The sequence below is a fragment of the Fundulus heteroclitus genome, chromosome 3, assembly GCF_011125445.2.
Source record: "Fundulus heteroclitus isolate FHET01 chromosome 3, MU-UCD_Fhet_4.1, whole genome shotgun sequence".
In the NCBI taxonomy this organism is placed as follows: Eukaryota; Metazoa; Chordata; class Actinopteri; order Cyprinodontiformes; family Fundulidae; genus Fundulus; species Fundulus heteroclitus.
Genome location: NC_046363.1, coordinates 6,998,914 through 7,024,908, shown reverse-complemented (window position 1 = coordinate 7,024,908; position 25,995 = coordinate 6,998,914). Strand labels below are relative to the sequence as shown.

Genomic DNA, 25,995 nt, shown 5'->3' with positions numbered 1-25,995 from the left:
AGATATTTAAAACAAATAATCCTCCACCATCCATGCTCCCTGTCCTGTTTCATGTTTTGTCGTTTCACAAACAGGAAGCCTCAGAGCATTTCACTGGGACTGCTGTCATGAAACAACAGAAACTAGTGCATAACTTTGAAGTGGAAGGAAAACGATCAAATGTCAACACTCTTTACAAATAAAAATCTGAAAGGTGTGGCGTGCATTCGTGTTCAGCTCCCCCTACTTTCAAAACCCTCCAGATAAAATCCGGTGCAGCCCAAGGGCCTTCAGCAGGAGATTTGATAACAAAATAGCCTTCTCTTTAAACGTCTCACAGAGCAGGGTTCCATACGGCAAACAGAGACGGAGAAAGCATGGCACAGCTGCAAGCGCACCAAGACACGGTTGTCCACCTTAAAGCAGGGGTGTCAAACTCATTTTGGTTTAGGGGCCGCATACAGCTTAATCTGATCTCAAGAGGGCCACACGAGTAAACTCATTGCAAGATTAAATAGAACTAATAAATGTGGACTTGTTGATTTTTATATTAAGTTAATTTCACTTTTACACAATATATTAGGAATAACCTCAGCGTTTTTAAGAAAAGTATGTGCAATTTCAACAATACTTTTACTCAGTTAAACATTTACTTGTGCATTATGCATAAGAACTGATCACAGTGATTGTACAATGTTGAAAAACATTTATTCACATTTTTTGGAACTTAAAAACACTGTCCTGCATGACAAAATACATCAAACAGATAAAAATTAAGAAATGATTTGAATTTTTCCACACCTGAAGCTTAATCTGCTAATTAAAACACAGCGCCCCTCGTGGACAATATAGGAACTGCATATTTTCAATTAAACGAAGTACATGTTTTTTTCAATAATTGTTTTATCATTCTCTTCCTTTTATCTTGTCCACTTGTGAAAGTCAAATCTGATGAGCTCTTTGTGGCATATTATTGCCACATTGCCAGACAGGACACTGGAAAAAAAAAATTATTATTATTATTATTATTTTTTTTTTTTATAATGATAATGCATTTAGCCACAGGGCCGGACTAAATTGTTCGGATCCGGCCCGCGGGCCGTATGTTTGACACTCCTGACCTAAACTAACAGGCCAGGCATGGAGAACATTCATCAAATGAGAAACAGCCATGGGTAACTCTGGAGGAGCAGCAGAGATCCACGGCTCGGGTAGAAGAATCTGTCCACAAGTAGCAGCCATTCCCTCCACAGTTCTGATCGTGTAGGCGAGAGGCAAAGAGGAAGCCGTTTTAAAAGAAAGCCACAAGAAGTCCAGTCTGAAGTTTGGCCAGGCCATGTAAGGGGAGACAGCAAACGAGTGAAAGAAGACGCTCTCTTCAGCTGAGACCAAATGAAAACCTCTGTGGCCAATATGCAGAGCACTGTGTGGAGGAAACATAAAGAACACTTACTACGCAATCCCCACAGTGGACCACCGCGGTGGCAGCATCAGGCTTTGGGGAGGCTTTTCTTTAGCAGGGACAGAGAAACTGGTCAGACTTGATAGCTGGATGGTTAGAGCTAAATTATGGGTCTTCGTGTACGACAGCTTGTTAGACCTAGTACAAAACGTACGGATGTTTTAAGATGCTCTGGTCAAAGTTAAGAGCTAAATCCAAAAAGGAATCTGCTGCAAGGCTGGGAAACTGCTGCTCGCAGATCCTTCCACTGAAATGCAACTGTGCTTGGCTTATTTAGCAATGGGCAAAAATAGTCCCTGGACGTGCAAAAACAGTAGAAACAAATCCATCATTGGAGCGCAAGATTCTTCCACAAAGTATGGACTCAGGGGTTTGAATACAAATGCACGTCAAGATTTTCATATTCTCGTCTTTCAAAACAACAAAAGGGTCGGTAACAAAAAACCTGAAGCAATAACTCTAACGTATTTTTGAGTAAATAAGAAAGGGATTATTAAAAAACAGGCATTTTTTGCTAGTAAACAGAAGCTCTAGTGATTATTGGACAAAGAGCCTTATGCAACGCCGCTGTATCCGTGAACCCGGCTCATATGCTGCGAAGAAAAAAAAAAACAACATCATCTGACATGCAGCATCATTTGCATGAGTTCATGCTGTTTTAAGCCATGTGCAGATAATGTGTGTCAGCTACGTCTAAACAAGCATCCCTGTTCATCCAGCTTTGGGTGGATTCCACTCTCTCTGCCAGCCGAACGCCTTCAGCGCTGTCAAGCATCGAGCCACTCCGCCAACTTGCCGGTAGTTCTGTCAGCCGTTCCTGCCACAAACTGCATTGTGAGAACTGATTTCTGGTGCAAAGCTGCTTAGCGGGGATTTTGTCTATGCAGTTTCACATTCATTGCTTCACCAGCGGGGAGTAAGTGTATGGGCCCAAGTTATTTACTGGCAGCCCATCTGTTAGCACAGCTCTGTTAGGCGGCAGTCAGTATCGAGATGCGCCTGAAAGATTGTGCACGTTGTCTTTGCAGAGCCAGGAGGAGATCCTCAGCCAAAAAGTGCAACATCAGATATGTGAAATATTTTCTAATTAAAATTATGATAATGGGGTGTATGATTTCATCAAATATTCTGCTGACCGGAGAGAGATGAACGTGATTTAATATGCTTTATAAGTGGTAATTTTGCTGTAGAATCACGGATTTGTAAACAGTAATTGAACTGATCTGGAGTCAAAAATGATTCAAAACGTCCATAAAAAACAAAAGTGAGACGGTGACCCCCGCAAACACCGATAAATAACTTCAGAAGCCATTAGCGCAGTCATTGCCAGCATAATGCAAATGATGAAGTCCTTTAATTAGTTTTAAAATGTTTCCCATAGCTCTTACTAAGCAGGAGGCCTGACTGGGTGGGATTCCCAACCAGTTAATCAGAAACATCAGCCGGAGGCTCTCATCATGGGGAAAACATTTTCAGACCTTTATCCAAATGACTTCTGCCTCATCAAAATTAGCAGATAAGCTTGTGATGAATAAACCCACCATGTCCTATGTTTTAATTTGATCTATTTTAAACACTGGAATTGTATTTCTCATCACTCTCAGGGTTTGGCTGTTGTTGTTGTTTTTCAGAAAAACTGAACTTTGGCCAGGTTTTGACAAAATCACCTAAAGTGGCTTTGACTTGCATGCAGGAACATTTTAATAGTTGTAGATAATTAAAAAAGGCAACAAGCTTCAAATTAAGTAGGTCACAGAGGGAGGAGGAAAATACCCTCATGTGTGTTGATCCGGGGGTCAAAGCCTCCATTTATTACTCTGATTCTTTTTCCGTTTCTTGCAATGAGCTCGTATTTTCTCTGAAGGATAAACGCGACAGACGGTTTCTTTGAAAAGAAGGTTGTTGTTCTGGAGGACGATGACGAATTGAGAAACGTAACGCTTTTCTGCTGTGCTCCGTTTACCTCGGAAAATATACTGTAAGTCAGACCCAAGAATGAGAACCGGCAAACATCATTTCAGTTGAAATGTGAGAACTCTGTGTAGTTGCTGTGTTCAGTGACCAGGCAAGCAGCTACTACCAAAACACATAAACACAAAGCACATAAACATGGACAGAAGTGGTAGTTTTTGGTTTCTAATGTTTGTCTCCCATCAAGCCGGGAATAAATTCAATTCAATTAAATGATACTTTATTAAAGTGTCATTTAATTACCCAAAGGAAAATTAAATAATAAAATGAACACAGCAAGGACTCCTCTCTCCCAGATCCTTGGGTTTCATCAAACTACTGTTTTTGCAAAGAGAGGCTAAGAGTTTGAGCTTTCTCATTCCTACACCCAAGCAGACATTTTAAGACAATGGTATCAGATTTGTTTTACTTTTGGGCATTATAAGTGAAGTAGGTCTGTTGTCACAAGATCATGCTTTTTTTTAAAGTTCTGTCTCGAAGCACTAAAACTCTGGCAATGCACTGATTACATGAGAATGCACGTCAACGTTTCTTGGATACAGGAGGTATAATGCTTTCTGTTTTTTTTCTATCAATAAAAAAAGGGAAATGTTTTAGACTCAAATTCAAAGTAATTGATCAGGAAGGCTGGAGGTTAGCTTCTCTTGGTTTTTATCTTGTGTTTTTAGAAAAGCTATTTCTTCCATAAACTTGCAGGTTTTTGAAAGCTTGAATACAAAAACTACTGTTTTTGAATGATTACGTTTTTTGGTTTAAGAAATGCAAAAATGTAGAATAGCATTTGCGTGTCTTTATCAAAGGTTTCAGTCAAGAAGGTTTATTTACATGAACACTTTTTTTTCCTGGAGACTAGGGGCAGATTTATCATGAGTTTATTTTTGCTTCTGAACAGGCTCAACCTGACATTTAGATACTGATGCTATTTATCATATAGGTGCACAGCTAAATTCTTTCCAGAGATATGTGTAATGCCAGCTCCATTTTCTCTTGGAAGCCCTCTGGAGGAAAAGCCGTCCACGGATAGGCTTCAGGAATATGTGTCTGTTCAGATCACAGCAGCTGCACTAAGTGTTGGAGCTTGTAAGGTGCCAACTGTGTTCTGTAACTAGCAACTGCAGCTAACCTAGCGTTGTCCTTTTGATGGAAGCAATGCCATTAGCGGTACAGGCAACCAATAAATAAAATCTATGGAAACTAATTTAGAAACCCAATTAAAGCCAGAAAACTATCATAGTTTGCTCAAAGCATTCTGTCAAAACATTTTTTTTTTGTCTCTCTTTTCTATCAGCATAATGTTGCTCCTTCTACAGCTCCTAGCACACACTTTGAAACTTAGAGAAACTAAGTACATTCACATAATACTAACCAAACTTTTTTAGGTGTAGGAAAGTCTGTGCAATAGGACAACAATAAGGTTACTCACCTCAGGTGTTGTGCAAGGGCTGTCTTTACCTGCAGGGAAACAAGAAAGCAGTGTTAGCTGGACCTTAAACACAAACTCATAACAACACAACCGACATTGGGTGGTGCCTTGGATGAGGATTCAGCTGTCCAATTTTAAAGCAGTATTTTGTCTGTGACCTCTGACCTATGAATGTGTTTGGCCTAAAAAGGCTCTGAACCCCGAGAGAGAAACCTGCCATGTACCTAAATATGACAGAGAACTTAGTAAAAAGCCTGGTAAAGACAAACTATGTTCTAGTTTCTTTAGCTGAATCTAAAATACCAAAGCAAAGGCGGTCTGACAGCAGTACAATAGTATTCAAACACCAAGGTGACATGTGAAGAGTTCTTCACTGAAACATGTTATACCGTAGCTCTGGATTAGTACCTATAGTTGTGTCCATGGTTTTCAAAATGTGGTGCACTGGGGCTACTTAGGTTGCCCTTGGCAGCACACACAAACATTTTTTGCAAATGACTGCAAGATGCAACATGAACAAATTAACTGTGTTACAGAGCTAACAAGCACCAAACCCCAAAAAGATTTAACTTTGCTTTACCAGAAATGTCTCAAAAGAACATAACTGTGAACATTTTGACATGACATCAAATTGTGACTTAACTGTGTTCCAGTAAAGTCAGTGGATTTGCAAATCCACACGCTGAGCTACTGGGCTAACTACTGGGCGCATTACAGGATAATAATGTATTTATTAGCTTTTGTTTTCCTTTTAAAACACGGCTACATGTTCACTTAGGGAAGCTGTTTTGTGTTAAAAATATATTACGATAAACATTGTCAAAAATGCAAATGAGTCCTGGCTATTTCCAGGATGCATTGCTAAAATGCATCCTTCAACTATTTGTGTATTGTCAATGGACAGTAAGGTTTTTTTTTCTTAATTACTTTTCCTTTTTTGGAGAAATTTTACTATGTAATCCAACAAATTGATAAAGTTCACGTCCTCTTGTCAAGGTCCTGGCAAAGTTTTCTCTTTTATACCACAGAAACTTTTATTCAAGCTTACTCTGCTACTTCAACCTTGGGCTGCAACTCAGTAGATGAGCTAGTAGATAACTTTCAGTCTAAAGTCTCAGATATGATTGACTGCATTGCTCCAGTTAAAGTGAAGGTTTTTTACGGGAAGAATAAATCTCCTTGGAGAAATGCTCCATCAGTTAGAAGTGAAAAAAGGGAATGTCGCAAAGCTGAACGCAGGTGGAGAAAGAATAGACTCCTGGTTCACTATGACATCTATAAAGAGAGACTTAACAGATATAACTTACAACTGAAAAATGCAAGAGAATCTTTCTTCTCTGAGATCATTAAGAAAAACATTAATAATGCTCGTGTCTTATTTGCCACAGTGGACAGGTTAACAAATCCTCCTGTGTCCGTGGCTTCAGAACTCCACTCCACCAGGGCCTGTAATGAATTTGCTAATTTCTTTACTGAGAAAATCCTAAAAATTAGAGGATCAGTTTGTACATCCACACCAACTCCAGAACCAAAGCGGTACTCAGCTGGAACTTATCCTGACAAAATGTCCCAATTCAGCCAAATAAACCACAAAAGCTTAGAGCAGATCATTCAGCAGCTAAGTTCCTCTTCATGCTGCCTTGATGCTCTACCCACAGCTTTCTTTAAAAAAGTTTTACCTGTCATAGCGTCTGATTTGACTCAGATAATAAACACGTCCCTTCTGTCAGGTGTTTTCCCCCAGTCCCTAAAAACAGCAATTATCAAACCACTGCTGAAAAAGAATAATTTAGACAAACTTCTACTCCAGAACTACAGGCCCATCTCAAACCTCCCCTTTATCAGTAAGATTATTGAAAAAGCTGTGTTTCAACAATTAAACACCTTCTTAACAACGACCAGCCGATTTGACGTTTTCCAGTCAGGTTTCCGTGCTCACCACAGTACAGAGACCGCCCTTATCAAGGTTTTTAATGACATCCATATAAATACAGACTGTGGAAGAACCACCATGCTGGTTCTATTGGACCTTAGTGCAGCATTTGATACTGTTGATCACTCCATTCTGTTAGAACGCCTGGAGAACTGGGTCGGCCTCTCTGGTACAGCTCTCCACTGGTTTAAATCCTACTTAAAGGACAGAGAATTTTTTGTATCAGTAGGTAACTTTACATCAGAGATGACAAAAATCCCATTTGGGGTTCCCCAAGGGTCCATTCTGGGTCCCCTCCTATTCAATATCTACATGCTCCCTCTAGCTCAGATAATAAAAAATAACAACATCAGCTACCATAACTATGCAGACAACACACAGCTTTACATCACCATGTCACCAGGTGACTATGAACCAGTTCAGGCACTGAGTAAATGCCTAGAAGAAATCAATACATGGATGTACCAAAATTTTCTTCAATTGAATAAAAACAAAACTGAAGTAATAATTTTTGGACCAATAGAGGAGAGATCAAAAGTTAACACACAGCTTCAGTCGCTTCAGCTAAAAACCACTGATCAGGCCCGAAATCTGGGAGTAGTAATGGTCTCAGACCTGAACTTTCAAAAGCATCTAAAGACAATTACAAGGTCGGCTTTCTATCACCTGAAGAACATTTCTAGGATTAAAGGACTAATGTCTCAGCAGGATCTGGAAAAACTAATCCATGCGTTTATATTTAGTAGAATTGATTACTGCAACGGTGTTTTCACAGGACTTCCTAAAAAGTGGATCAGACAGCTGCAGCTGATCCAGAACGCTGCTGCCCGCGTCCTCACTAAGACTAAGAAAGTAGAACACATCACCCCAGTTCTAAAGTCCTTACACTGGCTCCCTGTATCTCAGAGAATAGACTTTAAAATACTTCTGTTAGTCTATAAATCCCTAAATGGCTTAGCACCTAAATACATCACAGACTTGTTATCAGCGTATAAACCATCCAGACCACTCAGGTCTTCTGACTCCAGCCTGCTCTGCATACCTAGAACTAGAACCAAACATGGAGAAGCAGCATTTAGTTCCTATGCTCCAATTATCTGGAACAAACTTCCAGAAAACTGTAAAGATGTGGAAAACCTTAGTTCCTTTAAATCAAGATTAAAAACACATTTGTTTAAAATTGCCTTCAACTGTCCTAGTTAACTGAATCACCACTTTTTTGTTCTATTTTCTATCTAGATTTTATTCCTACTTGCTTTTATTCTGTTTTATTTTGCTATATTTTAATCATGTAAAGCACTTTGCATTGTCTTTGTACTGAATTGTGCTATATAAATAAATTTGCCTTTGCCAATTTGCCTTTAAAATTCCATACATTTTCTGACTGAAATGTTAGATTTTTTTTTTATTTATCCCCAACATATAGACTCTCCTTCTTCACATTTGAATACAAAGCATGGACCTTAATTGAGATTTATCATCTGTATGTTCCCTAATTAATAAAAAGATGCAATGCTGAGGTTGGCACCAGATTCTGCAGTCAAATGAAGGGTTATTCCACTTTCTTTTCGTCCGTCCGTCCATCCGTCTTCTTCCGCTTATCCGGGGTCGGGTCGCGGGGGTAGCAGCTTCAGTAGGGAGGCCCAGACGTCCCTCTCCCCAGCCACTTGGGCCAGCTCCTCCGGGGGAATCCCAAGGCGTTCCCAGGCCAGCCGGGAGACATAGTCCCTCCAGCGTGTCCTGGGTCTTCCCCTGGGTCTCCTCCCGGTGGGACGTGTCCGGAACACCTCTCCAGGGAGGCGTCCAGGAGGCATCCTGACCAGATGCCCGAGCCACCTCAACTGGCTCCTCTCGACGTGGAGGAGCAGCGGCTCTACTCTGAGTCCTCCCCGGATGACTGAGCTCCTCACCCTATCTCTAAGGGAGAGCCCAGACACACTACGGAGAAAACTCATTTCAGCCGCTTGTATCCGGGATCTCGTTCTTTCGGTCACGACCCAAAGCTCGTGACCATAGATGAGGGTAGGAACGTAGATCGACCGGTAAATCGAGAGCTTCACCTTTTGGCTCAGCTCTCTCTTCACCACAACGGATCGGTACAGCCCCCTCCCTGGGCTGCCACCTTACCGTGGTGGAGGGGTTTGGGTGTCCCAATGATCCTAGGAGCTTGCTGTCAGGGGCTTTAAGCTCCTAGTAGGGTCACCCAAGGCAGACAGGTCCTAGGTGAGGGACCAGACAAAGAGCAGCCCAAAGACCCCTTATGATGAGTACGATAAATGGACGTCGTGTTCCCTCGCCCGGACGCGGGTCACCGGGGCCCCACTCTGGAGCCAGGCCTGGAGGTGGAGCAGGTTGGCGAGCGTCTGGTGGCCGGGCTTTTGCCCATGGAGCCCGGCCGGGCTCAGCCCGAAGAGGCAACATGGGTCCCCCTTCCAATGGGCTCACCACCTGTCGGAGGGGCCAAAGGGGTCGGGTGCATTGTGCAACGGGTGGCAGTAGAGGGCGGGGACCTTGGTGTTCCGATCCTCGGCTGCAGAAGCACTTTCTTTTCGTTTTTTTCAACATCTGAACATACTTGGAGCAGCCTTATTTCTTAATCCTTTTAGACTTTAATAAAATTGTTTCTGGTCTTCATTAAAATATCTCAATTCTAATCAAGATGTGAATTTTAGATACCACCCATCTGTTGTGAAATAAAAAGCCCCTTACACATCTTATTTTGTTTTTGACATATCCTTCTTTTTTTTTTACTAATTTTTAAACCCACACTGTGTAACCTTTTGTTGTGGTAAAGATAGACTGGTTGATCTGTCTTCTGTAACCCCAGTCGGTCGAGGCAGATGACCTTTCATACTAAGCCCGGTTCTGCTGGAGGTTTTCCTTCCCGTTAATGGGGAGTTTTTCTTTCCACTGTCGCTTCATGCATGCTCAGTATGAGGGATTGCAGCAAAGCCATGGACAATGCAGACGACTGTCTCTGTGGCTCTACGGTTCTCCAGGAGTGAATGCTGCTTGTCGGGAATTTGATGCAACCAATTGTTTGCTTTATATAGGAAAATTTTGACCAATCTGTATAATCTGATTGAACTTGACTTTGTAAATTGCCTTGAGATGACATGTTTTATGAATTGGTGCTATATAAATAAAATTTTATTGAATTGAATTGAATTGAAAAAACCAAGAAAAGATCACCTAAATAAACCATATTCTGAAAACGACAGCTTGTTTAAAACTTTAAAATGCAGAATGCGAAAACCACATTTAGTGGCCTATTTCTAAACACATCATTAATGTGGATTTAAAAGAAAACTGACAATAAGTATTTGCACCATCTTTGTAATGTGTTTTAAGCTGTTATATATTGCTTTTTATATATTTTACATTCTCACTAAACTCCTTCAGTGACAGCTCTGTGTGTTATTCCTCTCACTGTGCTAACTAGACCAATTTTTTTTCCATTTCTAATCATTTCACCAACTTGCATGTGATCCGTGATGACACAAGTCTTTCTAAGAACCTCCGTAGCAGGAATGTTCCCTCTTTTAAAGACATCTCCTTCACCAACCTCTCCAGGCTTCATCAGCCCAGCCTTTTACTTCATGACCAAACAAGCAGCTGACAGATGCTCCTCTGAACAAACGCCTCGTTTATATGATAACAGGTGGAAACGCATCACCACATCGTCTTTGACATCATCAGGACTTCAATTTGAATCAGCAGATTTATAGGCCATACTACTGTAAGGTGATGATGTATATATTTATTTTGTAGGTTTGAGAGAGAGAAAAACATTTATGAGATCCCTTAGGAGGCTCCAGTTTCTAATCTGTTTGGATAACCATAACACAAAATGTAAGATGACCTAGATAACAGTGAAAAATGATTTGCTCACTGTCAGATTTCTTCCGTGTTTGCTTTATGAAGTAAAAATATTCAGATCATCACATATGTAAGTCTGAGTAAATAAAAAACGTTTTGGGTTTTTTGCAAATCTGTTTTGATTTATCAAGGAAGAGAGACCGTTCAAACAATCTGCTGTTCTTTGAAAAAAGTATCCCAAGTTAAATCATGAAATTACTGTGAATAATCACATTGAATTCCACTCGCCATGCCCAGGCATGATTACAGCCAGACCTGCACATAGAAAACAAAAATCACTGCAACAAGACTTGTCTGACAACACAAAGAAGGAGGAAAGGTCAGAAAAAGATCCAATCCTGTCCAAATCTAAAGTATTTCAAGAACAGATGGGGAAAAAAAAGTCATTGACACCTTTCAGCCAGTAAATGGTTACTACGCCATTTCTAAGGCTTTGGACACCAGCCAACGACAGTGAGAGCCTTTACTCACAAATAGAAAAATTCAATGAACAATGGCGAATACATAATTCAGAAAAATACATAATTCTATAGTCTTTTGAGTCACATTTTTAATATAAGCCACTGAATGACAAAAGTCGGTCCAAAATTTTGACTGGCTATCCTCAGATCAGCTGAGCTAATAAGAGCTTTAAATCTCCTAACAGCACTCTATATTGATCTGTCTAATTATTTACACGACTGAGTCTGGTTAGCCAAGCTTCTTTATAGAGAAAGAACAGCACACTACTGAGCATTATCAATAAAAGGCAATTAGAACAACCACATGCTCAGAAAACTGTCAGATTTCACTGACCAACATACTTTTAAAGCACATTAAAATAAAAAAAATAAACAACAGATTTTTATATGGTAATGTTATTCTGTCGACATTTAATTCCAGATATCAGGAGCATGATAAGCATATCATGACAGTGGTGTGAAATGAACTAGCTAAAAGTGAGAGTCCAGAAGCACCAATGGAAACAAGAGACGTAAAGAACCAAAAAAAAAAAAGACTTAACCTTAAGTTGAGCATGGATTTAAAGAGTAAGGTCTGACTTCACTTTAATATGATGCTGCGTTTGCTTAGTCTCTGAACATTAATTACACAGACCACACTCAGGCCAGATTACTGCCACATCTGCAAAATCACAACAATAATAATAATAATAATAATAATCATAATAACCTCTTAAATACAACCTGTCTGACACATGAAGTGGGCTAAAAGATCTCCAAAGGCAACACACCATGCACACCCACTTAAATTCAAGAACAGATGATGCATGTTGTTTTCTGTTGGTTAATGGTTACAGAGCCATTTCTAGGGTTTTGGGACAATCACCACCGACAGTGAGAGTCATTACATTGACAGGAGCTGCTGGCCTAGCAAGTTACTCCCAGAGTGCACTGACAACTCATCCAGGAGGTCAACAACGTTAAAACACTTCAAGCCTCACTTGTCTCAGTCAGAGTCAGTGCTCATGATGTGACAATAAAAAAAAGAGACGTGGAAAAACAGCTTCCATTAGAGAGTTCTCAGGAGAAAACCACTTCTGACCAAAATGGACACAAAGGCCTGTTTCATTTTTGCCAAAAAAAAAAGATGTTTGGTAAAGGTTTCTAATGTGTTTTTTTTTTTCAGAGACAGGAGGGAAACCTTATGGAGGATGTGAATCCGGTTATGTCAGGCATAAACTAAATATAGGCTTTAAGACAATAAACATCATATCGTCAATCAGACACGGTGGTGGTAACATGATGGTATGAGCTTGCTTTGCTGCTTCAAGATGCCATATTTCATGGAACCATTAATTCTGGTCTCTAGCAGAAAACCCTGAGGGACAATCTCTGGCCGTCAGTTCATGATCTGAAGGTAAAGCAGACTGTGTTCTGCAGCAGCACAATGATCTGATGCTCACCACCAAGTCAGCAAAAATGAATGACTCATATAAAGAACAAGATGAAGGTTTTGGAGCGGCCTAGTCAAAGTATGGACTGAGATGGGGTGCCATTTCAAACGCTCCAATGTGCCTGAATTAAAACCATTCTGCCAAGAGAGAGTGAATCATAATTCCTGCTCAGCAATGTAAAAGAGACGCAGATGGTGCCACGCAGGGTGGCCCAACCAATCGTCAGACTTAGGGGGCAATTACTTGTTCGCATAAGGCCGCGTTGGCCTGGGTAGCTGGTTTTCATTTAATAAATGGAACTATCATTTTTGAAACTGCCTCTGGGGTTTAATCAGGTTACTTTTGTCACAATCTAAAACATTTAAGTGTGATCAAAAAAAAAAGAAGAAGAAGAAACATGAGGGAGCAAATCCCTTCAAACTGCACTGTGCGTGTAAAATCATTACTGATTACTGTGGAGTCGAAGGGCTGATAAAAAAAAACCAAATAGGGCATCTTAAAAATAATCCCATCAACAACAGAAATAGAAAAACAGCAGCGTATTTGACACTATTATGCAACAGAGAAACAAATTATTGAACTCCCCCCTTCTTCAGTGGTTTCTTCCTTGGAGCTAAAAATAGCCCATTCACTCCACTCATTTCCACCTACAGGCCGCGGCTGGCATCATCGTCCCAGCTGCGCCTCACAGATCTGCTCAGACAAGTCACTCGCACAAGACATGAAGTGCATCCGTTGAATCAGAGGCTATAATGTTAACCCAGCACATACAGGCTCAGAGCGCAGCGCTGAGGCCTTTGGAGGCCGTTAAGACTGACAAACAGGCTCTTAATTCGCCTCGGGCCCGGTCTGCGTACGGTCGACAGATGCAATTACAGCTGGAGAAGAGGACGTCATGCTTCGGTTTGACGAGATAAGGCAAGGTGTCTGTTTGGTCCATCAGAGGCACACCCATCACACATCCATCCACTGTCATCTGTTTACGCACATCTGCTTTACTTCCTGTTTCATTGTTCATGAAAGTGAATAATAAAACAATTAAGCTCATTTAAACACTGGACTTAACCTGCCGTAAAATGCTAAGTGTAAACCACGGTCTCACAGGGTTTACACTTTAAATGCAGGACATGGCTCTTGTTTTAGCCTCGGACGTTTTGTGAAAGCTCATGAATACACCCGATCACCAGGTATCCCCCTGTCACACATGCAGTGCCAGGCTGGATGAAACCAAACCAGAGAAGTTCCCCTAAAATGTGCGTTGAGGAGGCGTCGTTCCGTGTGGGGTACACCTCTCCTCAATCCCATCAGTGTCCACATTCCGGCTCATAATCGCTTCCTTTAATCAGGTGGAAGCTCGATGATCACCCTGATCTGATGGGAGGTGGCAAAACAGGCTTAAGAGGCTCCTAATAACGAGGTGAAACATGATGGGAGCACACACGTGGAGATGATGAGGAGGAGGAGGTGGAGGAGGAGGAAAAAGGCTGGTGGAAATCTGTGAAAACACAAGGGTGCTGGCAGCAGGGGTCTGAGACGGCATTCCTTTGTGTGTCAGAGATCAGACCCAACAGAGTAATGGAGCCCTGAGCCATGGGTAGAGTTCCTGCTGCAGATTTACCCCCAAATGCAGAATGGACCCAAATAATAAATGTTTAGAAGCAACAAGAAGAAGGCTGAAATAGGATTGGTGTGAGCCTATTAGCCCAGTTTGGTCTTTCCCATATTAACACGGGCCTGCCTGCACTGTGGTCCCCCTGGTGCCCATGCTGCGCCTCGTTTAAGGGACCCTGCCTGGGATACTAAATGCTTTAAAGGCTTGTGGTTATCTGGGATTTATTGCGGCTTTTTCTGCATCCTACTGAGAACAGTCAGAGCAACTGGGGCTGGCGTGAATTTTAAAAGGACGTAAAGTGCAGCTCTTTTACCTTCACCGCCGCGGTGATCCATCCTCACCGAGCCGTCTCTCTGTATCCTGACATCCTCCGGACCCGAGATCCTCCGCGGCTCCTCCGCGGAGGATGCTCCGGTGGCAGCGGGGCTCCCTTCGGCCCGGTGCGCCTTCGCCAGCGTCCGGCAGCACTGGTAGCACACCGCCCATGCCTGCTCCTCGTTGATGGGCTGGCTGTAGAGCCTCAGGATCTCCTCCAGAGACAGATCCTCCGGCGAATTCATCGCGTCATGGTGCTTGTGGTCATCCCGGCGAACGGCAGCTGCAGCATCCGTCAGCACTTCGCGGTCCCCGCCAGAGCGCCGCTCCGCCATCCTTTCATTCTCTCAGCGCAGAAGGCCTGAAGACGGGAGCAGGGCCAGGCCGACGTGGGAGAGGCGGTCTGGGGGCATCGGTGCCTCCTTCTTCTTTCCTTCAACAAGGCAGCAGAGCTGGCAAGGAATACGCGCAGGAGCACGGTGGCTGTTTCCCCACCCGTCCCCAGGGTTTGCGCTCAGACGTCAGTAGGGGGCGCCCGTGTCCCCACTTGTACTTGGAACATTTGTTTGCGCATTTTCCTAGTAAAGTCAGGACTTTGATGTGAAGTGAGGATTTATTTATTTTTTTTGGTCCTCACTTTTTTTCTGGACCAGGGATTAGGTTTGGCACTAAAATGTCAATTAAATTTAGATTAGGGTCAGGATTAGGTCATAGAAAGGGTTTAAAATGAATGGAAGTCAATGGAAGCCAAGGCAAGGTCCTCATTATGTATTTAACATACTGAGACATCAAGGGAAGGAAGATCATAACAATGTGTGTGTGTGTGTGTGTGTGTGTGTGTGTGTGTGTGTGTGTGTGTGTGTGTGTGTGTGTGTGTGTGTGTGTGTGTGTGTGTGTGTGTGTGTGTGTGTGTGTGTGTGTGTGTGTGTGTGTGTGGGTGTGTGTTTTAGGGGAGAAAATGAAGTTAATGCTAATGAAGTTAATGAAAACCCCTCCAAACGCTTACTTTTCAGACACATGCAAGAGAGAGCTTCAGATCACAAGAGATTTCAACGGAGGACAAGGAGACGGGAGAATGTAACAGCAGGTAGCAGAGCTGCTGCTCCACCTACATCTCCCACATCAGATGTAGATGCAAACACAGCACCAGCTATCCCAGAGCGGTCAGAGCAACATGGGACATGATTTTTATCTGAATTATGTGCTGTGTTTTTTCTGAAAATAAAATCTTTTTATCCTCCTTTCATTATTTATATTATTTATTTGTAAAATCTTATTCCGATGTCAGATACAGGACAATCTCACCTATTACTTAATTATAAGGCACAAAACGCCATGCCTACACTTTACAGAGACAGTTGATAAGACTCTGCCTGTCAGTGATATAATAGTTTAGTTTACTAAGTATATATGAAACAATATTCAAACTACTTTCATTTAACCATATTTCCTTATGCAATGTCTGACCACTTCTTGTTTTTAAAGACTTTATTACAATTCTTGTGCAGTGCAATGAAACTGCAAAAGTCCCATTACCAGTGAAAATACGGTGCCGACAACAAAATACTTTGCAAACGGAGATACCAAATAAAAATACAATGTTCAAACCCAGATTAATATCTCTTTGAATAAGGCACGGAAGTTGATAAATGTAAAGACAAAGTACAAACTCAGATAAATGTAAAGACAAAAGAGGATGCTAAAGAAACACGTTCGGTTTCAGAGACAGGTTAAAAAGTTATAGCTGTGCAGAAGATTTTGCAAACTTGATGAACAGGGTAATAAGAGCAGTGGTGTTTACAGGTGCTGGTTTGACTGTTCAGCTCTGCCCAGCTGTTAGTTTTGACATGACCAGCGTCACTGCTGTGTCATTATTTTGACTTGATCATTTCAGTGTTTGGCTCAAGGCCCCAGAGTTTCGTACGGAAATGTTTTGGTCTGTCTTTAAAGTCACTGGGAACTGTAAAAGATCTATTTTACAACATTTTTATTTGCAAAGTGTTTGTGCCATATTCTATTAAACTCAGACTTAAAATTAGATTTTTTTTCCTTCTGTACAACCTTTTTCTTTATTTTAAATAATCATTAATGTTGTCTCTAAGACAACATTTAACAGCAGAAATTCCCCATTCATTAAGAACGGTTTTGTGCGTCCTGGGTGTCTGGAGTGATTATGTGAAGGATTTGAGCCTCCTCTTTCTTTGACATCAGCTCCCAAACAGCCAGTAGTTCACACAGTTTACTCACTGAACCAAAATCAGTGAGTAAACCAAATCTGTGTTGTACTTCTTATCCACAGTGGACACGTGTTGCACCTGCAACACGCCCACTTTTTGCTTGCACAGTTTTCTTTCTGCCTTTCTGTCAACGCGGCCCTTATTTGGAATCTTTGAAGATGAGGCGCTAAACATACTATATATAAATGCAAGAAAAAAGCACCCAGAATCAGTTCCAGGTTTGATTCATCGCTTTGTGGGTGGTAAGTATTTACATTTGGATAACCTCCTCCCATAAATTTGTGAGGTTTGGTCATCAGCATATGATCTGCTGGCACAAAAAAGCAGATTGAATCACGTGTACCAAATAGCAAAAGATGTCTAAGGGATATATTAACATAATTTCAGGGAATATTTATGGATGTAGGCACCCAATTAAAGGACAAAACGTTTTGACTTATTTAAAATCCAAAGGTGCTGATGTTGCATTCATTCAGGAATCACATATAACTGGGAATGAAGAAGCTGCTAAATTGAAAGGAGGCTGGGTGGGTAAAGTGTACCATAGCTAATTTTTAATCAAACGAAATGGTGTAATGACTCTGGTTAATAAAAGCATAAGTTTTGTTATGCTTAAACAACATAATGATAAGGAAAGGCGCTTCATATGTATTGAAGCCTTGCTGGACAGAATTAGGACTGTCCTTTGTAACATTTACGCACCTAACCAGGAAGAACTTGACTTCTTTCATGAAATTAATAGCAAATTAAAAGCAAATAGGAAACACCGAGGGCCATATTATTCTAGGAGGCGACGTTAACCAGGTGATGGATGGATTTGTCAATAAAAGCACGCTGAAGGGGAAACCAGCACCTAGGGATAAGGCTGCGATCCAAATATTAGCACAGGACTGGAATCTGGTTGATATATGAAGAATCGTAAACCCACGGGAGAGATAGCTTCTGTGTTGGAAGTATCCAAAGCATATATATGGGGGAAATTCATTGCATATGCATCAAAAATTAAAGAAGAAAATAATGGGAAAGAAAAAATGTTGGAAAAAGAAATTTGTTTGTCAGAGAAAAAAATAACACAGAATTATTTAAATAATTTATATCAAACACTTTGTAATCTTAAACATCGGTTGCACAAACTATATAATAAAAAAGCTGAATATGCCTTATTTAGACTTAAAACTAAATATTATAAAGGTAGAGAAAAATGTGGCAAATTACTAGTGAGACAACTTAAACAACACGATAATTCTAATAACATCCCTCTAATTAAAAAAGATGGTAAAAAAATTCACAGCTGCCAAAGAAATAAATAGGATATTTGAAGAGTTTTATGAAACCCTTTACACATCCACTAACAAATCTGATACAGAAGAAATGAATGCTTTTCTCTCATCATTGAAGTTGAATACCATCTGATGAAAAAAGAGAAAAACTGGATTCTCCTATCACCTTGGAAGAAATCAAAACTACGATTTTGTCTATGAAACCGGGGAAGTCGCCGGGCCTGGATGGCTTTCCAGTTGAATATTATAAGAAATAAATTGACATCGTTGCCCCGGTATTGCATGATGTATATAGAGAAGCCTTTGAGTCAGGCTCTTTGCCTGGCACTCTCAATGAAGCTCTGATATCACTTATTCCGAAAAAGGACAGAGATGTTTCAGATCCTTCTAACTTCAGACCCATTACTCTCATAGGAGTAGACTGTAAAATATTAACAAAAACACTAGCATTACGGTTAGAAAAAGTACTTCTGGACATCATGAATGAAGACCAGGTAGGCTTTATTAAGAACAGATCGACAGTGGACCATATGAGAAGGCTTTCTCATTTAATACATTTGAATCACTGTGATACAACTTCTATTGCGGCGCTGTCTTTGGATGCGGAGAAAGCCTTTGATCGCATGGAGTGGAGCTTTCTTAAAGCAGCACTTCTAAAACTTGGATTTGGACCTACGTTCTGTAAATGGGTAGAAATATTATATTCTAAACCAAAAGCAGCAGTTATGACAAATGGTCAGTTATCCAAATTTTTTCATCTTTCCAGAGGGACAAGGCAGAGCTGTGCCCCACTACTTTTCATGCTGGTTGTGAAACCATTAGCAGTAGCAATAAGAATTAACCGAAGGATTTATGCAGGAGGAAAGGAGCATAAGTTGCTTATGTATGCGAATGACATTTTAGCTGATCCAATTGCTTCTATTCCAGCTCTATTATGGTGTGTTGAATCATATTCGAAATTCTCAGGATACAAGATCAATTGGAACAAATCCGAGTGTATGCCCACATCCCAAGCATGCATCTCAAGTGATATTACGCAATTTAACTTTAAGTGGATTCCTTCGGGTATGAAATATTTGGGTATACGACTTCATTCGAATTTAGAGGAAATAATGCTACTAAATATGGAACTGCTTCTTCAAAAAATAAGAACTAATCTTAACACGTGGGCAAAATTGAAACTTTCTTTATGGGGAAAGGTGGATGTAATAAAAATGGTGATAGCCCCGCTGTTTAATTATGTGTCCATGATGGTACCTGTTGATATCCCATCACAGGTATACAAACACTATGAGATTTGTGTTAAGGAGTTCCTCTGGGATAAGAAGAAACCCAGAATTAGCATCAAGAAAATGTGGTGTGCAAGGGAAATGAGATGCATAAAATATGTAGGATGTCGCATTTACAACATTTATATAGGAGTTATCTGAGGGGACTCTAAGAATTTTTGTGAATATAGGCACAGAACCGTGCACATGGTACCATGTGCATGCACCCCAGCATACATTTTTCCTTTATTGATCAGAGATCTTCCTCAACGTTTGCATACCTGGTTCTGCCTCATGTTCTGCTCTCTACACACCCAGATTCAACCATAAACGGTCAATGCAAAACACCTCATGAATGTTAATGTGCATTTAAATGAGCCAGCCGTTCATTGTTTTTATTATGGTTAACAATGGCACCCATGTAGAAAAAGCATAAACACTGAATTAATTTTTAACAGAAAGGCATTTATTAAATGTGTTAATCAGAGGTAAACACACAAATGTTGTCCACATTAAAAATAACTTGTTTTAAAGGGAAACTGATTGCTATTGTAGATCATGGCATCAGAGACAGAGGTGAGTAGAGTAAAAAAAATTTACTCAAGTAAGATTAGCAGACATATTTCTACTCAAGTAAAACTAAAAAGTAGCTAACCAAGAAATTTCTCAAGTAAAAGTTGAGGTCCTCTGTAGCAAGGCTATTCAAGTACTGAGTAACTAATCATAACATCTGATTTAATATTTAAAAGTGATCTAATCAAACAGACAAAACATAAGTGTAAATTCTTGTATCATAAAGACTTACAAATTATATTTTTAAAAATATATATACAAAATACAATCACAAAATAACAAATTTGTTTAGTATCCTCTGCCTGCCTTTGGCTGATGTGGGCGGGGGTCATGTTGTTGCCAGGAAACATGGCATGAATATCCGATCTATGACATCATGGCTTCTGTCCCTTTGTGACATCATCAGCAGCCTTTGAATCACAGACTTCAGCAAATAATTCCATTCCTTCAGAACCCTGATAGTGAATGCATCTCTTGAGTCACTCTTGCGTGTTGAGAAAAACCCAGTTTTTCAAAGAGCGAAGAGAAACCAGTCCAGTCATCTCTTAAAGAAGCTTTGTGTTGAAAACGAAGCTTTGTGTTGAAAACCAGCCAACAAGTCTGTTTACTACAGAGTCTGTCAGCAGACGTTCATCTGTGGAGATTAGCTGCCGTCGGAAAGAAACGCTGAAATTTATCAGCTCTTCATTCAGCGACAGCAAATCAGGTGAGTTGAACTTTGCACACTTTAGAAGATTTTCCTCTTCTGAAGAGTGAGCAGTCCAATAACCAACTTTCTAAACCAATCAAGTCGAAGCGCCAACATGTCGACCAGATCTAAAGCAGAGATTACCAGGAAAGTTACATTTGGTCTTCTTCAAAGTGAGACAGCTGTTGAAGAAAACACCAGAGCTGTTGTCATGATGTCAGAGGTGGAGTTTCATGCCGCCTTAGGCTCCAAAGACCAGAAGATCTCAGCTCTGCAACAAGAAAACGCTGCATTATCAGAAAACTTGAAGAGTCTCGCCTCCGAGCTTCATAAAATGGAGGTAGTGCACCAACATGCCAACAAGAAGGCTAGGCAGCTTGAGTCTGAGCTAACTACCGAGAGGAAAAAGGTCCAGGAAGCTGAGATCTCCTTTAGACAATTAGCTCCAGGAGTTAAAGCTGCACCGGTCCACCAACATGAGGACGAGAAAACGGCTTTAAGAGACGAAGTGTTGAGGTTGACTCAGATTGTAGAAAAGCAGCAAACTGAGCATGAAGACGACGTTGCTGTTCTGTATGATGAGCGGATTAAGACCAACAAAGACCGTCGAGATGCCATCAGAAGGGCCGATCAGCTGAAAGTATCTCTGATGGCAGAAAAGAACAAAACAAGAGAGATTGAGATCTGTTCGGCCAAGCAGATGGAGGAAATCTCTAAATTACAAGCTGCTCTGGTCAAAGTGGAGAGAAATTTGGAGGAAGAAAGAAAGCAGTGGGAGCAGGAAAAACTCCGTCTTCTGACCAATAACCAAGAAACATCTGAGGTGGAACAGCTGAAATATCAGCTGCAGGAGCAGACAGTTAAGCATGAAGATCAGGTTGCTGCTCTGTATAATGAGCTGATCAGGAAGAACAAGGAGAGTCAAGATGCCATCAAAAGGGCCGAACAGTTGAAGGAAGACCTGACTGAAGAGAAAAACAGAGCAAAAGAGGCCGAGGACTGCTTAGCCCAGCAAAAAGAGGAGACATCTAACCTCCAGGCTGCTCTGGTCCTCATGGAGAGAACTTTGGAGGACCAGCGGCGGCAGTGGGAGCAGGAAAAATCCCATCTTCTGACCAAAGAACAAGAAAGAGATGAGCTGGAGCAGCTGGTGAAGCACTTAGAGTCACAGAAAGCTGAGGCAGAACAGGAGATAGCTGCTCTGCGTTTGGAGCAGCAGAAAAACAACCAAAGTCATCAAGATGCTGCAAGAAAAGTCGTTCAACTGGAAATTGCTCTGGTTGCTGAGAAGAGCAGAACAAAGGAGGCTGAGAACTGCTTGGCTGAGCAAGTGAAGGAAAGCTGTGAAATAGAGGCTGCTTTGGTCAAAATGGAGCAAGACGTGGAGAACCAAAGACGGCTCTGGGCCCAGGAAAAGTCCAGTCTTCTGACAGAGCAGCAGAAAGCTGTCAGAAATGTGGAAGCAGCCAGGAAAGACGTTCTGGAGGTTCTGCATGATGAAAGGCAGGAGTGGCAAACAGAGAAGTCCTGCCTTCTAGAGATGGTTGCAACAACAGAGGAGCTTCTGAAAGAGGCGGAGGTGAAGAGAAAAGCTTCAACACTGAACCTGATAGAGAAACTGAAAAACCTGCAACAGGAGATGGACAAATTACAAGAAAGCAAACCCAAAAAGAAATCTTTAAGGAAAAGAATCGCCCAGATCTTTAAAAGGTCCAAAAAGGCTCCATCTCAGTCTGAAAACTGACCACCACTGAACCTCATGAAGCCTCCTCCTACCAAACCATCAAACTGACAAAATCTTTTAACTTTTAACCCCTTACCTTAACCCCCTTTTGAAAATGGCAACCATTGCAAAATGTCCAGCACTCCTCGGCACAAAACTATTCAAAAACAATTGAATTGTAAATGAAAAAGTTCTGGCTCCCTACCAGGGTAACTAGTTTTACCCTGGTGAGTGGAGTGGGGCTGCACGGTGCAGCAGTTGCTAGCACTGCTGCCTCGCAGCAACAGATCTGGCTGCATGGAGTTTGGACGTTCTCCCCGTGCATGCGTGGGTTCTCTCCGGGTGCTCCGGCTTCCTCCCACAGTCCTAAAAATGTACCTTTTAGCTTAATTGGCCTCTGTAAATTGATCACAGGAAGTGACCCTGTGACTGCATGGTTGTTTATCCCCAGTCTGTGTCGCCCTATGGTTGACTGGAGACATGTCCAGGTTATTCCCCACCCCCTCTGACACTTTGTTTGTCTTTTTTATTTAGTCTTACTCTTAAAATATATTCATAATAAAAACATTTAAAATAAAAAAATAAATAAAAATAGACATAATAATCCAGCCACAAGAATGCTTTGTGCTCCTTGTGTTGGTCCCAAGCCCAAATAAATGGAGAGGGTTATGTCAAGAAAAACATTCATCTGCATGATGGATATCATAGCTCTTAAAGCTTTTGGAAAGAAGCTCTTTTGGAAAGAAGCTCTTTCTGAGTCAATTAAGTTTTTGATTTGATGTTTCTAAAGCGTTTCTGATGGAGGTGGATTGCCCATAGGTGGAATATGTGGCCGTACCTCTGGCCGTTCTCTGGACTCTTACAGCATAAACCAAGTCCAGATCTTGCAGACGGCATCCCACAATATATATGTGTATAGTTGTGTGTCACTATATAAAGTCGAACCATGATCGAGGTCTGATGTGGAGGGAAACATCATCATGCAGTTCAAGTATAATTCAAGTATAAATGGATGAATTACATCTTTGTGTAAATGCAGGTGTTGTCTCAAGGCCTCCAGTGTTTGTAAGAGAACAATGAAAAAACTGCAGCAGGCAGGTCGGGGCGGAAGTTGTTGAGATTTTTAAGCATGTTTAGCTTCCATAACAATGTCCAAAGCCTTGAAGGTATCTCTGGGCGCTGTTTAATCTATCATATGAAAATGGAAAGGTATTTCTCTGGTGTTTGGATGACATTTTCATCAACTAAAAAAAATGTGATGAAAAAAAGAATAGAACCGATTATTTTGTTGTCACTATAACAAGTAGACCAAAGTACCCTCCTGGCCACGTGTTATAACAGAAATATAATTAAAAAAAAGTTCAAAAGTCACGTAGCCCTTACAGGATTGTGCATAAAGGTCATGAAAGACTTAAAATAGATATTTTTTAAAACTATACAAAAAAATGACAATTACAAAATAACAAACTCAGATCGGAAAACTCTTTTCTGATTTGATTTTTTTTTCAATGTAACAACAATAAAACCAATACTTTAAAGCAGTTCATGTATATACACTTTGTTAGAATAGTGCAAAGATCTTCCAGTTATAATTTCTACAGCAGATAGAAAATAACAGTAAAACAACAAAGCTTGTGTACAAACAAGAAGTCTCACTTTGAATAAACTGTAGGTATGTCTTTGGTGCATGTTTTATTAAAACTAGCCTGTTCTATATTCACTGAAGTTACCCATGATGGACAGAGTAGCCAGAAAGTTTACTCAAGTAAGCTCTTAGCAGTAAAGATTTTATGGGATTCTTCATAAATAAAATTGATTCCATTAAAATAAAATAATTGGCATCCTCCCAAACATGATTACCTTGTCCTCAGTAAGTGAGGCAACATTGGAGGAATCTTTAGAACCTGCGCAGTGTCTGAACTGTTTAGAAGCAGTAGAGCTTTCTGAGCTACGTAAAATTTTAGCTTCATCTAAACCTTCTACCTGTATGTTAGACCCAATACCAACCAAGTTAAGGAGGTATTCCCTTTGATCAGTGGCCCTATTTTAGACATGATTAATCTATCATTAGTAAATGGATTTGTACCACAGGCTTTCAAAGTAGCTGTTATTAAACCTTTACTTAAGAAACCATCTCTTGATCAAGATGAATTAGTAAATTACAGACCTATAACTAATCCTCTTTTTTTGTCTAAAATTCTTGAGAAAGTAGTTGCTAATCAACTATGTAAACATTTACAAAGTAATAACCTACTTGAAGAGTTTCAGTCAGGCTTCAGAGCTCATCATAGCACTGAAACAGCTCTGGTGAAGGTCACCAATGATATTCTCATGGCCTCAGATAATGGACTTGTGTCTATACTTGTCCTGTTAGATCTCAGTGCAGCATTTGATACAGTTGATCACAATATTCTCCTACAAAGACTTGAGCATACTGTAGGGATTAAGGGGAAAGCATTAGGCTGGTTTAAATCTTATCTGCCGGACAGATTCCAGTTTGTTCATGTTAATAATAAATCTTCTTCAAACTCTAGGGTCACTTGTGGAGTACCACAGGGTTCAGTCCTTGGACCAATTCTCTTTACTATATATATGCTTCCGATTGGCATAATTATCAGACAGCATAGGATTAATTTCCACTGTTATGCTGATGACACTCAGCTATATTTTTCCATAAATCCTGATGAATCCAATCAGTTACTTCGACTACAGTCATGTCTTGATGACATCAAAAATTCTGACAAGACAGAAGTTGTAATCTTTGGGCCAGAGTCCTCAAAAAATAAACTTCTTAATCAATCACTTAATCTGGATGGCATTAACTTGGCCTCTGGTAATTAAGTAAAAAATCTTGGTGTTATTTTTGACCAAGACATGTCATTTAAATCCCACATTAAACAGGTTTCCAGAGTTTCCTTTTTTCACCTCCGGAATATCGCCAAAATTAGAAACATTCTGTCCAGGTGTGATGCTGAAAAACTAGTCCATGCATTTGTTACTTCAAGGCTGGACTATTGTAATTCTTTACTATCAGGAAGTCCACAAAATGTAGTTCAAAGTCTTCAGCTGATCCAAAATGCTGCAGCAAGAGTTCTGATGAAAACAACAAGAGGGATCATATTTCTACAATTTTAGCTTCCCTTAATTGGCTTCCTGTTAAATCAAGAATATCATTTAAAATTCTCCTAAAACTTTCCTGTTTGACTCTCTTGTTGTGTCTCTGCTGTCTTTTCTAACCCCTAGTCGGTCGAGGCAGATGACCGTTCATACTGAGCCTGGTTCTGCTGGAGGTTTTCCTTCCCGTTAATGGGGAGTTTTTCTTTCCACTGTCGCTTCATGCTTGCTCGGTTGAGGGAATGCTGCAAAGCCGTGGACAATGCAGACGACTCTCCCTGTAGCTCTACACTTGTTCAGGAGGAGTGAATGCTGCTTGTCAAGACTTGATGCAATCAACTGGGTTTCCTCATATAGGAAATGTTTTGACCAATCTGTATAATCTGATTGAATTTGACTTCGTAAAATAACTTGGAGGAGATTACATCTAGCTCATCATTCTGAGGAAGGAGGGAGTCCAGGAGGAATTTTGGGCATCTGTGACTGCCCAAAATCGCACATTGTGTACCGGGCATAAGTGGGAGTTGTACCCAGGTTAGGGACCACCAGACAGAGCTCAGCTCAGAAGCTGAGAGGAAGCCAGCTGCTGTGATCAGAGACTTTAGTTAAGGTAAGGGAGCCTGATCAGCTTATTGTGCCATTCT

The 25,995-nt window shown here is 40.8% G+C and overlaps 2 protein-coding genes across 2 annotated transcripts in view; one reads left to right on the top strand and one right to left on the bottom strand.

The window, feature by feature from the left end:
- spire1b (spire-type actin nucleation factor 1b) overlaps positions 1 to 15,216 on the bottom strand; it is a gene marked incomplete in the record, with an annotated part of 59,936 nt that extends 44,720 nt beyond the window's left edge. The window contains 2 exon segments of the mRNA XM_036129368.1: positions 4,836 to 4,864; positions 14,467 to 15,216. Coding sequence (XP_035985261.1) covers positions 4,836 to 4,864; positions 14,467 to 14,803 — 366 coding nt within the window.
- A 5,188-nt stretch (positions 15,217 to 20,404) lies between these two features.
- LOC118558803 (uveal autoantigen with coiled-coil domains and ankyrin repeats-like) lies at positions 20,405 to 22,392 on the top strand. Its single transcript, XM_036129359.1, has one exon. It carries the CDS (start codon positions 20,630 to 20,632, stop codon positions 22,256 to 22,258), a length of 1,629 nt encoding a protein of 542 aa, XP_035985252.1. The 5' UTR covers positions 20,405 to 20,629; the 3' UTR covers positions 22,259 to 22,392.
- Positions 22,393 to 25,995: the final 3,603 nt, after the last annotated feature.

Bases quoted from the DNA above. Each gene is read 5' to 3' on its own strand.
- LOC118558803 (XM_036129359.1), top strand. From the start codon at position 20,630: ATGTCGACCAGATCTAAAGCAGAGATTACCAGGAAAGTTACATTTGGT.